The sequence below is a fragment of the Canis aureus genome, chromosome 33 (genome assembly GCF_053574225.1).
Source record: "Canis aureus isolate CA01 chromosome 33, VMU_Caureus_v.1.0, whole genome shotgun sequence".
Taxonomy (NCBI): domain Eukaryota; kingdom Metazoa; phylum Chordata; class Mammalia; order Carnivora; family Canidae; genus Canis; species Canis aureus.
Genome location: NC_135643.1, coordinates 10619854 through 10633596, shown reverse-complemented (window position 1 = coordinate 10633596; position 13743 = coordinate 10619854). Strand labels below are relative to the sequence as shown.

At 39.8% G+C, this 13743-nt stretch overlaps 1 protein-coding gene and 1 long non-coding RNA gene across 3 annotated transcripts in view; one reads left to right on the top strand and one right to left on the bottom strand.

The window, feature by feature from the left end:
- LOC144304299 (uncharacterized) overlaps positions 1-7827 on the bottom strand; it is a 42325-nt gene extending 34498 nt beyond the window's left edge. Inside the window, exon 1 of the long non-coding RNA XR_013371218.1 lies at positions 4996-7827. This is a non-coding gene — a long non-coding RNA (uncharacterized LOC144304299). The remainder of the gene's footprint in view (positions 1-4995) is intronic.
- Positions 1-13743, top strand: part of SLC10A6 (solute carrier family 10 member 6) — an 82767-nt gene that overhangs the window by 9952 nt on the left and 59072 nt on the right. For both annotated transcript variants that reach the window (XM_077882793.1, XM_077882794.1), the window contains 4 exons: positions 5219-5337; positions 7141-7229; positions 9297-9472; positions 12275-12432. In XM_077882793.1, the coding sequence (XP_077738919.1) occupies positions 5219-5337; positions 7141-7229; positions 9297-9472; positions 12275-12432 (542 nt within the window). The remainder of the gene's footprint in view (positions 1-5218; positions 5338-7140; positions 7230-9296; positions 9473-12274; positions 12433-13743) is intronic.

The following is a 13743-nucleotide window of genomic DNA, read 5'->3' as shown; positions in this document are numbered from 1 at the left end:
CTCCAAGATCATGACCTTGAGCCTGAGTGGAATGTAGTCGCTTAACCGACTGAGCTACCCTAGTGCCCTCTAAATCTGGATTTCTGGAAATCAGCTAAGTATTTGCTCCTTAAAATGCTGCTCACGTTTGTACTTGGAAAAGCATGATTTTAGTTATTTAGTAGAAAATCTCTGTTTTTCTGATTACTGTTGAGATGTTTGCCATTACAGTTCAGTGCAAAGGGGTCATTTCACTAAGATTTTCAAGGGTCACTTGCAGATACATGACATAGGAAGGAGGCAGAAGAGAACATTGTCCTAGCACCAGTATATTGACACATTGGTTCATTCTTTGACTCTTAACGTTTATTCAGTAATTATTTAATGAACTCCTCTAATGTGCCATAGCATGAGACTGCCAGGTCCTGGGGATGGTGAAGTCAGTAAGATCTTTGCCCTCAAGCAACTCACAGTTGGCCAGTCTGCCACACATCAATAAGTAAACAAGCACTTATGTAGGGTACAGTATATGAGGTAATGCCAGTAAAAATGCCTCAAGGGCAATGCCAGCTGTGCCCCAAGGATAAACCTTCTAAGTGTAGAGAGGTACACAGCAGCCCTGAGGAAGGAAGAGCCCAAGGCCAGCCAAGTTTGGGTAGAAAAATGCTTTCGAAACCTCTGTGCCAGCTTATGCATCATACTATATTTACAGCAAAGCCCCTCAATATAAAATATGATAGAAAAAACCTAAATAGTCAGAATGGTAGAAGTGCTATACAGTCTCCCATACAGATGGACAGATGGAGGGGATACTTACTTATTTATTTTTTATTGTGGGAAATTTCAAATATATATAAAAGTGGAAAGAATAGTGAATTCTTTTGGTCTGATACACCTCAGCAGTTATCGACATATGAATCCATCTCATTTCATTTCTTTTATTTTTTTAAAATATTTTATTTATTTATTCATGAGAGACAGAGAGAGATTGAGAGAGAGAGAGAGAATGAGAGAGAGAGGCAGAGACACAGGCAGAGGGAGAAGCAGGCTCCATGCAGGGAGCCTGATGTGGGACTCGATCCCAGGACCCCAGGATCACGCCCTGGGCTGTAGGCAGGCGCTAAACCACTGGGCCACCCAGGGATCCCCATCTCATTTCATTTCTTTCTTTCTTTTTTTTTTCATTTCATTTCTATTCCCCACTCACCCAATGGAATTTTTTGAGGCAATCTCCAGACATTATTCTGCCCATAAATATTTTAATATTTGTCTTTGATAGATTGCAAAATATGGCCATTCTCACATGCACCTTCCTTTGCAATGTGATAAGGCTGGTTCTCCCAACCAGTTGGGGCACCTGTTCCCCATCCCTTGAATCTGGGCTGGTCTGGTGACTCACTTTGGCCAATAGAATGACACAGAAGTGATGTCCTATGGTTACCAAACTGAGGCTTCAACAGACTTTATAGTTTCTGCTTCTACTCTCCTGGAACTTCTGCCAAAACTGCCAGGTAACAAGATATATTGAATATATGTCTAATAACCTTGAGCACATGTCTTTTCATAGTTTTGACAGTACACCTTTGGAACTCTCATAATCACCTTTGGCATTGTTGGGTTAGAGGGTAATTGCCTGTTTCATTTTGCTATACATTGCCAAACTGTCTCAGGGGGTGTGCTGTTTGGCATTTTCATCAGCAATGAATGACAGTGCAGAGGAGTATTTTTTTAATTTAAATATTTAAATTCAATTTGCCAACATATAGTATAACACTCAGTGCTCATCCCATCAAGTGCCCTCCTTAGTGTCTGTCACCCAGTTACCCCATCCCTCTACCCTCCTCCCCTTCTGCATGCAACCCTTTGTTTCCAAGAGTCAGGAGTCTCTGGAGGAATATTTTTAATATCATTGATGAAAAATGGTTGCTATTTCACCAAGAGTATAAACATTCCCGTAGAAAATGTCAAAATAATCATACATTGTTTTGTAGGCAAAGTAATTAGTTGGAAACATTGGAGATCTGTATTATGAGGAAGGACGACGGTGACTTGCAGGCCTAAGGAAGTACTGGAGGACCCTTGTGATCCCTGCAGAAGGCCTGAGCTCTACAGAGGGTCTCCCTCCTCTCCTCCTTCCTCTTTAGAGGGCCAGGAGGTGTTTTATCTCTGTCTCTTGGCCACTTGTGCCATGGACGCAGATCGGGCATATACAGTGTGCATGGAAGTCTGCTGTGAGAACTCAAGCAATGACTATCCAAAAGTCTCCAGACTCTCTGGACCTGAAGTTGAGGTGGATAAACTCTTGCTCTACTGGGTTGTGCTATGTGATACTCCATTTGCCTCACCTCATCAAGTAGAGCAGCATTGACAATGTCTAGTAGCTGTTTGTACGTGCTTAGACAGATTGTGTGATTTTCCTCTGCAATTGAACGACATTTTCTTGGCCTGAAGAATATCTGATTTCCATTTACTTACTTCCCGTAACTTTACTGATTCACTCTTTCAGTGGTTTCGTCACCCAGGTAGGGACAAAGGACAGCCCATGCTTGGGAGTTGGGCATGGAGGTGAGGGAGGAAAGGATGGTTCTGGTGTAGAGGCACAAGAAACAGGGAAGGCTGGATGGTCCTGAATGGACATCTTGGGTTCTCATCCTCTTTGTTGTTCTGTTGGCATGTAGCCCTCATTTGAGGGCTCTCTTTTCTCAACTTTCATAAAGCATGACCTCCTCGCTCTCCACCTGATCCACTGTTTGCTCTTTCTCTACACGCACTATGGCTCTGCTCCCCACACCCCTGGTCTCTCATTATGTATGCCTTTCCCCCTTGTACTGAAGCGATGCATTTCAACAGGTGACGGAGTCTTGTTCTTCAATTAAGAAATGTCAACACTTAGAAAATAAGGCTTTATATATTTGGAAAAAATAGGAACAACATATAAATTTATGAAGCAATAGCATTCCATAAGATGCAATAGATGTACAGTAATCAAGATAGAGCCTTTACAGATCATGATCTCAGAGTTGTGAGGTCGAGCCAGCATGGGCTTCTCACTAGACATGGAGTCTGCTTAGAATTCTCTCTGTCCCTCTCCTTCTGCCCCTCCCCCTTCTCTGAAAAAAAGGAAAAAAAAAAGAAAAAGATACAGTCTTTAAAGGTTCTAAACCGAAGGATTTTTACTCCTCTATATTATGTTCTTGCAAATCCTCAAGACCCATCGTACTATATTTGTTATTCTTTTCACTTGGAGACAATCTCAAACATGACAAAGATAAACAAATGAATTGTCCATCGGAAATTGTTCCAGCTTTGTTCAACAAAGATTAAAACTGTTCTGATTATTCTCATTTGTTTTCCTGGTAAAGCTGTGTGGCTTGGCTCTTGTCAGGCTGTTCGGATTTGGTTCACTGTGCTCCTGCACCTTCATTTCACTTCCCAAGATGGCCAGATTTGTATGTCTAGTGATGACAGCAGCTCTGGTCCTGAGTTTTCCTTTGCCTCCCCAGCATATTTCTGTAGATGTCCTACTATCATCCCTAACTTAACATGTCCCCTCAGATTGATGCTAAGTGGCCAGTTCTTCTGTTAACCACAGCCCTGTTTTGAAGTCCAGAACTCTTACTTTCTATTGTAACCCATCAGTGTACTTCAATTCCTATTTCCAATCACAGGATTATACCATACCAGACATCAAAGAGAACTTTTAATTGAGTCTAGCATCCCACATCAATTCTTTTTTGCTGTGGTTCTGTAACTTCTCTCTCTGGCTCTGTCTAGCTGGCTCTGAGGATCTGTGCTGTGGGGGTCCCTTCTCTATCTATGGGAAGCTTGCGCATGTGGTATTTGGATAACCTCTTCTGACATATTTATAACACTCCACACTGGGCAAACGCTTAGCCTTGTGGCAAGTCTGTCCTGTTCCCACCTCCTGGTAGCAAAGTCAGACAAAGACATTATAGGAACAGAAAACTACAGACCAATATTCCTTACGAATATTTATGCAAACTTTTAAAAATGCAAACATTTTTTTTTAAATGCAAACATTTTCTAAAAAAATTATTGTTTCGGAGTTGGGGAAGGGGCAGAGGGAGAGAATATCCAAGCAGACTGCTGCTGAGTGTGGAGCCTGATATGGGGCTTGATCCCAGCTTGTCCTGTGCTGAAACCAAGAGTCAGATACTCAACTGACTGGGCCACCCAGGCACCCCTAATGCAAACATTTGTAACAGAACACCTTCATACACTGATGGCAGGAGTGTAAAATGGTGCAGCTGTTTGGAAATAGTATTTCCTCAAAAAGTTAAGCTATGATCCAGCAATTCCACTCTTGGTGTACACCTGAGAGAATTGAACTCATATGTCTGCACAAAAAATTATGTGCAAATGTTGATAGCCACGTTATTCACAATAGCCAAAAAGTGGAAACACCTCAGATGTCTCTCAGTTAATGGAAGGGCAGCAATAATGCGGTCTATCCACACAGTGGATATGAGTCAATCATAAAAAAGGAATGGTGTACTGATATATGCTCGAATGTGGATGAATTTTGAAAACATTATGCTAAGTGAAAGAAGCCAGACACACAAAAAAGGCCACATATGGTATGATCATATTCATGTGAAATGTCCAGAATGGGAAATCCTATAAAGACAGAAGGTAGATTACTGGTTGCCAGGGGCCAGGGAAAGGAGAGAATGAGGAGTGATAGCAAATGGGGTATGTTTTTTTTTCTGGGGTGATGACAAAATGATGGAAATAGATAATGTTGCATAGTCTTGTGAATATGTTAAAAACCACTTTAATTAATTTTATGGTTTATGAGTTATGTCTTAATAGAAAAAACTGTCTAAAGGAAAAAAACCTTTATAGTGCCTAGCAGAATATTAAAGGTAAGTAGGTTCTCAAGTAAATATGAGTTAATGGATGAGCACCAAATATTTCTGGAAAACTTTTTCTAGACCACAACTACTGCCATCATTTGTTGAATAACAAGACAAGAGTGAGCTTCAAGTAACTTACCCCATGTAATCTCTAAGGCGTGTCCTGGGAGTTGGTTTTGGTCAGGACTTAAATTCATCATTTCAAACTCTTCCTCTTTTTTTTTTTTTTAAAGTAGGCTCCAAGCCCAAGGTGGGGCTTGAGCTCAAGACCCTGAGATCAAGAGTTGCACACTCCACTGACTGAGCCAGCCAGGGACCCCTCAAACTCTTCCTCTTAAGCATCATTTTATTTTCACCTTCAGCATCACCATGACAACCTGTTCCACAGTGGCTGCCCTGGGGATGATGCCGCTCTGCCTCTATCTCTACACCTTCTCCTGGAATCTTGAGCAGAATCTCACCATTCCGTATCAGAACATAGGTCTGTATGGGGCTTGTGAAATGGAATTATAATTATAACAGTGATGGTAATGATATTAGCTGGTTTTTTTTTTTTAAGATTTTATTTATTTGAGAGAGTGAGTGAGAGAGAGAGAATGAGCAAGAGGGGGAAGGGGCAGAAGGAGAGGGAGCAGCAGACTCTGCAGTGAGCAGGGAGCCAGACGTGGGACTCGATCCCAGGACCCCAGGATCACAACCTGAGCCGAAGGCAGATGCGACTAAGCCACCCAGGCATCCCAGCTGTTGTTTATTATGTGTGCCCTCTATGTGGGTATTTTAAAAAAATATTTTATGTATTTATTCATGATAGACACACAGGGAAGAGAGAGAGAGGCAGAGACACAGGCAGAGGGAGAAGCAGGCTCCATGCAGGGAGCCCAACGTGGGACTCGATTCCGGGTCTCTGGGATCATGCCCTGGGCCAAAGGCGGGTGCTAAACTGCTGAGCCACCCAGGCTGCCCTGTTGGTTTTTAAATAAACTAATTCCCTAACACTTCTATAGATTCTATTACTGGTTCCATTTCCTGGATTTATAGGATGATAGAAGTTAGGTAACTTCACCAAGTTTGTGGAGCTGATCAGCGAAGAACTGGAATCCTGACTCTGGGATCTGATGGCAAAGTCCAAACTTTTTTTTTTTTTTTTAAATCCAACATGAATGCTTCCTTCTGATTATTAGAGCGCATCCACATGTCACAACCATACCCATAATTCTTCCATATCTCCTTTCCTGATTGTCACTTCTCATTAAACTGCCCTTTTTCTAGAGATTTCAGTAAACTTACCAGGCTTGGAAGAAAACCATGGTGAAATGATAAGGTTATTCTCATTTGCTCAGAGTTTTTGGAGAATTGGCAGAAACTGTGATTCTTAAAACTGTCAATCTGGAGTCTCAAGTAATCACTTGAAAGGCCCGTAGTTAAAAAACGTGAATAGAGAGTCACGTTCTGCTAATAACTGAAGCCCATTGAATTTGTAAAACCTGAGGGAAAGCTTAGAAATCAGGATTTTATGTGCAACTTTTTCTGATCAGTCAGTTGTTTACATATTCTGTTTCGATAATATATTCTAAAAGGCACTTGTAAACAATTAAAGCCCAACATGTGATGAGCAACTCCTTTGACTTTGCAGCCAGTATTGCAGGCATCTGGCCAGATTTGGAAATTGACACATGGAAAGTTAGGTGTGTGTGTCCTGTTGGCAAGTGGATCCCTGCTCTCCGCTGAGCCTGCCATCAATGCTTTTATTCACTCGTGCTAATTAAAAGGCATTTTTTTCCCCACCCACCTTTGGGTTACCTGGCTACATTTGCAGAATGAGAAGTTGCTTTGGTATGTGTAACAGATGCTGTTTTTATATCTGCAATAGGAATTCTTTACTTTGTGAAACAAGCCAACCCATTGGCTTCAAATGGGGAAAATAACAGCTGTGGTTGTAGAGGGGTGATCCCATGCAGAGCAACCAAGGGATTTTTACAGACTCCTCCTGTTTTCTAACTTTTACATTTCTGGCTGTCTCTAAAATTCCGTGTCACCGTCAGAGGGATTTTGAGAGAGAAATGACGAAACATGAATAGTGGCATTCAGTAGTAATGTATACCCTTCAAAGACCATCTTCCAAAGATTTTTTCTTTCTTTACATTGGAGGTGGATGCAGATATATAAAATGCGGCCTTTATTAAGCCTTTATCTAAAGCCTTTATCTATTTGAAATAGAAATTGTTGAGCACTGGGCAGTCAAGGTGAGAGGGGATACCATCTGATGGATTTTTCTTCTTCTCAGGAATCACCCTTGTGTGCCTGACCATCCCCGTGGCCTTTGGTATCTATGTGAATTACAGGTGGCCTAAGCAATCCAAAATCATTCTCAAGGTAAGCAGCTCCATTAACATGGTAGTTAATGCATCCTTAGACTCAGAGATCGAAAAGACAGAGGAGGCAATAACTGGAACAGAAAAGCCAGTCGAATACAGCCCCGCACCTAGCAATTTTCCTTAAATGTCCTGCATTTTTGGATCTTACCTTCATAAATCCTCCGCTTTTGTCAGCCATGCTCTGTCTTTCCCACAGACCCATACACTGAGGCTTATGACACACTGGCAAGTGTGGGACTCTTGCTTTAGTGACAGGAAAGTGAAGGCCTGGGTGTGGCCGGAGAAAACCCAGAGCCCATGTATTCACCAGGCTCTGCACAAGTGCTCTCAAAGTGAGAGCTCTTCAGGTGTGCAAGTGGTGGAACCTCAGTGTTGAAGAGTAGGGGTGGTTTCACGAATAAGTAGGGCTGTTTTTCAGAAGCATTCCCGAGGAAGCTTCTGAGGTTGTCTTTTGTACACATGAATAAGTAAGTGCTGCGGACTAAATGAGAAAGTGTCAGAATGAAATCACGAAGCATACACCGAAGAGCCTGGCCATGGATTGATGGTAACTGGAACCTCTGACCTCCTCTTGACTTTCTGGCATTGTCTTCTGTTGCTGGAGGAACAAGCAGATGTCCATGTTTTAAAACATACCTCTAAAAACATCTAAAAATGACTTTTAAAAATATAAAAATAGCTTTAAAAATGTCGAGGCATTCTCAACAAAGAGGGCAATATCCTAGGGTGCTCCAGGTTTTTCTGATTACATATCATTTTAGAAGATGTAATAGCATTTATGCTATTTTATGAAGATTTTGAAAATGCTTCACTCGCATTTTACATTTATAAAGAAATAAGCATTTAGGGCTAATTGGAGGTTCAGCAAATACATCTCAGTTCATTTCGATGTGTGGTCTATGGTTTGGTTCTTGCTGTCTGGCTCCCCCTGACAGGGCGCTGCCACTCCCTGTGCCTGCACAAGTGGATGTTGCTTTTTCACTTTGGCACAAGATAGAACAACTCCCACTATTCTTCCGGTCCAACGAGATTAAGTGGGGAAGGAGGGTGGACAAGCAGACAGATCAGTTGTGCCACAGAGAGCTGGAGGAAGACTTAAGTGTCGTGCATTTGGATTGCATATGACTTGGTGACCATTATTTCAGTAGGAGCGTGGCAGTGTATGGTTATAATTTTACAAGAGGACAGAGTGTGTTCATGGGAACCTCTTACTTTTCAAATACTCTTAATTTCTGATAAAGTACTAGCAAGTACTCTGTTTTGTTAGGATAATTTTGGTATTTCCAGATCCTCTATTGGTCCCTTAGTGTCAATGGAGAAATCAGATTAATCTGTATATGACTTTTATTATCTGTAAAGAGCAGATTTAAAACCCCTTTCTTTTGCCTGTGTCATAGCATGCGTGGCAGAGGATATTTAACAATACGCATAAATATTCTAGAGCACGTTAGTAAAAAATTAGGGTAATTTCATCATTTTGATATATATATATATATTCTGTTCTTGGTCCTCTTGTAATGTTAGATCTGATACACATTCTGAACAAATTGCTCTTGGTGAATTTTTAAACTTTGAAATCCTTTTTTTTTTTTTTTTGATAGAAAGACGAAGAGGGATTTTGACAATCAGAGAACTTCTTTGTGTGTTCCAGCAACTTCCCATTAAGCAGGGGCCCAGTCTGTCTTTGTATTTGAGCAGTAAAAATCATCCCAGAGCGCATGTAAGGGTGTTCGAGGCTTATTGTCAGATGTCATTTGTTTCATGAATTTGTCCTATCCTTGAAAAACTCCATTACTCAATCCTTCTGGCAAAATCCTCTACTTCAAGCGAAAAAATACTGATCATAAAATAAAGCTTAGATTTGTGTTGAGCCTTACCAATTTCCAGCTTAGCCACGTCAGTTGATAGGTTTCTTTTCTATAAAATGAGATTGGATTTGGTGGTAAATCCTATCTTTGTTCCAAAACTTCTAGGTTCTCAGCTTTTTAGAACAGTGATGGACTGTTCCATATAGAATGAAAAGACCACAATGTTTACATGTACTTATTTTATTGGTTTGCTTTAGATTGGGGCCATTGTTGGTGGGGTCCTCCTTTTGGTGGTCGCAGTTGCTGGTGTGGTGTTGGCAAAAGGATCTTGGAATTCAGACATCACTCTTCTGACCATCAGTTTCATCTTTCCTTTGATTGGCCATGTCGCGGGCTTTCTGCTGGCACTTCTTACCCACCAATCTTGGCAGAGGTACAGTTTAATTATCCGTACACTTTTTTTGAGGAGGATAAAGTAAACACTTGGCCACTGGCAGGCTTTGCTGCCAGGCTGTGTCAGGAGACATTAAGAGTTTTGACTAACAAGGTGGGCGGAACAGGACCACTCATCATAAAGAGGGAGGAAAGATGATGGTATTTCTCATGTAAATGAGAACAAAGGCCAGATTGATGGGAAATTGTAATCTGTGAAATTAGGATTGGGGTGTTAACACCATGTGTTGAAATCTGGACACATTTCTCTTCTTATTCTAGTAACTAGATAGGGGTGAGATGGTTTCCTTAAATATAGAGATCATTCTAGGGCATGAGCAAAATTCAAGAGATTAAGCATTTTTCCATGGTTTGTGCTAAATTCTATAAAAGTGCTAATTATAAAGGGGAAGAGGAGAAAGAACAAACTGGAGATATAAAATAGGAATTTATCTGAAATATGATCATTACAAGTTAGGGCATATAATTTATAAATTTGTGAAATATTAAAAATGATAATACTCTGTTGTTATGTCTGTGGATGAGATGAGTATTGACATACAATGTTGGAGGGAACATAAATTGGCATAAACTCACTGGAAGGCAATTTAGTCATATCAATAGCCTCATAAATATTTATAGCTGTTCACTCAGTGATTTTACTTCTAGAAATCTGTTCTGAAGCTAGGACTACCAGATAAACACACGAATATTGATGTGCAAGGATGTTAATTGCAGTGTTATTTATAAATATAAAAAAGGCAATTTAAATATCTAACAATAGAGAGATATTTAATTCATGATGTGTCTATATGATGGAATATGATGCATCAATTTTAATGATTTTGGAAAATACTTAAAAGATAACTTTAAGAGAAAATAGAAAATGGGATGCATTTTGATTCCCAATTTGTGGAAAAAAGCAAAGGAATTTTATCATGGAAAAATACTGGAAGAAATACACCATATGCTAAGTGTTTAATTTTGAGTAGTAAGATTAAGGCTAATTTTTAGTTTCTAAATATTTTCTTGCTATATTTCCTGAGTTTTTCAATGAGTATGCACCACTTCTAAAGTCAGAAAAGAATTATTGAAGAAAAGTGAACTTGGTAGTTGAACTTCAAAGGTGGAGTTTGAGGAACAAAAAAGCTTAAAAGATAGATTTAAATAAAAGAGAATAGAAAGTAGTATGCATTTTGGTTTTTATTTTGTAGAATAAATCTGTTTCTAGTCTACTTGGGAAACATTTAGGATTATCCCAGGTACTGGGTGAGGCTCTGCCTATTGTATGTCATTTACTTTTTTTTTTTTTTTTAAAGATTTTATTTATTTATTCATGAGAGACACAGAGAGAGAGCGCAGCAGAGACACAGGCAGAGGGAGAAGCAGACTCCATGCCGGGACTCCAGGATCACGCCCTGGGCCAAAGGCAGGCACTAAACCACTGAGCCACCCAGGGATTCCCTGTCATTTACTTTTTTACTACAAGCCTGAGAAGTAGTTACTATTAGTAGCTTCAAATCCTTCATAGACATTAAGTAACTTGACCAAGTTCATGGTGAAGTTACAATTTGAACCAGGATTTATTAGCCAATAATTCGGAACACAGACTATTGAGTGGCTGAAATATAATTGGGTCTTTTTTTTTTTTTTTTATAATTGGGTCTTGAGAGAAAGTATTCCTATGGCAAAATGTAGTTAACAATCTTGTTTTTTTCATACCTGATGGCTTGAGAAAGATTGGGATTGAGATATTGCATTTACTTTGTGAATGGTCTAGGTGTGAGGTCCAGGGGTCTGAAAGGAGTGCGTGGCCTAAAGAAAGCATAGCAAGCAAGAGAGTAAGTAGAAAGAAAATAAGAGCTGCAGAACTTGCGCTGTACCAATTCTTTCATGCCCACATTATATCTCCCCTTGTTACCCCCACATTCCAAACCAGCTTGCATAGAGAGGCTGGTTTATATTTGGAAACACCTCTTTCCTCTCTTCACTTCCATCTATAGAAATCTGAAGACCCTCTTTAGAACTTGGAGACAGATGAGACTGCTTAACCCAGCCCCCAACGCCCTGCTTTTGTCATCCTTTTACTCCCTCCAGATTTTTCTTTTTCAAGTGAGGTTTCTCTCTCTTTTTGCAATTAGAAAACCAATAGAAGTACAGAAACATAGAAAATAGAAAAGTTGTGTTCCTAAACTCTTTCACCAAAGAGTTTTAGCCATTTGGTTTTAGACATTGATTTTCATTTAGGGTTTTTGTGTTTACCTTCAAGTGTTGTTTCATATCTCTAATACACCTTTCCATTCTCCTATCCAACTCTCACTCCACGCCGACTGGCTTATGGCATATGCACTGCCTTCTAGTAGACACAGCTCATACCTGTCCCTGGAACTTTAATTGTTGTCAGTGTCCCATGGTATACGCCTCTCCCACCATCACTGTTTCATTCATTTCTGTCTCTGTGAAGCCTTCTCTAGCCATTTATGCCACTTTTCTGAATTTCTATAGCATCTCCTTGACCCTCAATCGTATTTTTTAGTGTGTTGTTACTGGACCTTTCCTGTGTGTATATCATGTCTTTCCATTCAGATTCTTAGGGCAGGGTTCCTAGGGTTCTGTTCTGAAGTGCCCCTCAGCAGGCCACCTACAGAGAATGCAGACTCAGCAAGTAATTATTAAATGAGTGGCCTAAACATTTTTACTGGCTTAAGCTCATAGCTTACATTTTTTGCTATATAGAAGATTAAAATTTAAGAGGAGTCCTTATTGCTAGTATGTAACTCTCGAAAACATTTTTCATTGGTAGGTGCAGGACGATTTCCTTAGAAACTGGAGCTCAGAATATTCAGATGTGTGTCACCATGCTCCAGTTATCTTTCACTGCCAAGCAATTGGTCCAGATGCTTAGCTTCCCATTGGCCTATGGACTCTTCCAGCTGTTGGATGGGTTTCTCATTGTTGCAGGTAAGGAGAGTCCCCACTGGTTAGATTTGATTGCAAATTGTCAACTCAATTTACTACTTTTCAGTCTGAATATGCGTGTGCTACTCTTGTGATACATTGTTAGCTTGACATTTCTGGGAAAAAGAAAGTGTACAAACAAGTTCCTTTGCTTTCATAGCAAATATTAAGAATATGTGAAAATAAGCTTATAGTTATAAACAAATATGCTTCACAAAAAACAATGCATTATTAGAATGTGGACTCTAGGACTTGATATGTCTCCATGAGCAATAATTTATCTTCAAAATGACATTTGTTATGTTTCACCAAGAGCCATGAGGTCTTCCAAATGCCAAGTTATTTCACAATGCTTCTGTGACTAAGAATTATGCTGAATGGTTGTGAAATATTTTCCAACTATAAAATATAATACATGCAGATATTGAAATATGTATTTGTATACATATATAGGATATATATTTATCTATACAGCCAAATATTCATCATTTTAGAGTCAGCCATTACGTAGTTTCACAGAAAGTAAATTAAAAAAGATATCGATAGGGTACCTGGGTGGTTCAGTCGGTTAAGTGTCTGACTCTTGGTTTTGGCTCAGGTCATGGTCTCATGGGTTGTGAGACCAAATCCAATGTTGGGCTCTGCACTCAGTGGTTGAGGGGGTGGTCAGCTTAAAGATTCTCTCCTTCTGCCCATCCCCTCACTCTTTCTCCCTCTGTCAAGTAAATCAATCAATCAACTGTTAAAAAAGAGACATCAATATGTGTATACACATATTTTAATCTTGGGCCATTGTAATTTTCACTGTTATCAGGAAACAGGGTCTGAGTTCTATTCAATGATACTGATACAATTGATTACTCATTTAGCAATCAACATAAGAAGTACTTGGGGTTTAATTTTACCACAAAATAAGAGAAATCTTAGCAGAATAAAACTTTCTAGTCTTAGGTCTAAGTTTTAATTCCTTCTCCTTAGTGAAATTGTGAGGGAAGGAACATGCCTGGCTTGTTCCCAGCTATCTTCCAGCGCTCAGGAGAGCGCCTCATTGCAAGCAGGCACTCCACAGTGTTGCTGGCTGGCTGACTGAATGAAAAAATAAATGAGCCACCAGTGGCCTGAATGATGTATGAATGGGTGAGCTGTCAGTGACCTCAATCACAAATGATCCATTCCAGAGAGACATAGCCATTTTGATACATTGAGTTATTTTGCTCCATAGTTTCATCTTTTTTTTTTTAAATGAGGTATAATTGACATACATTATATAAGTTTCAGGTGTACAATATAATGATTTGTATTTGTATATATTAT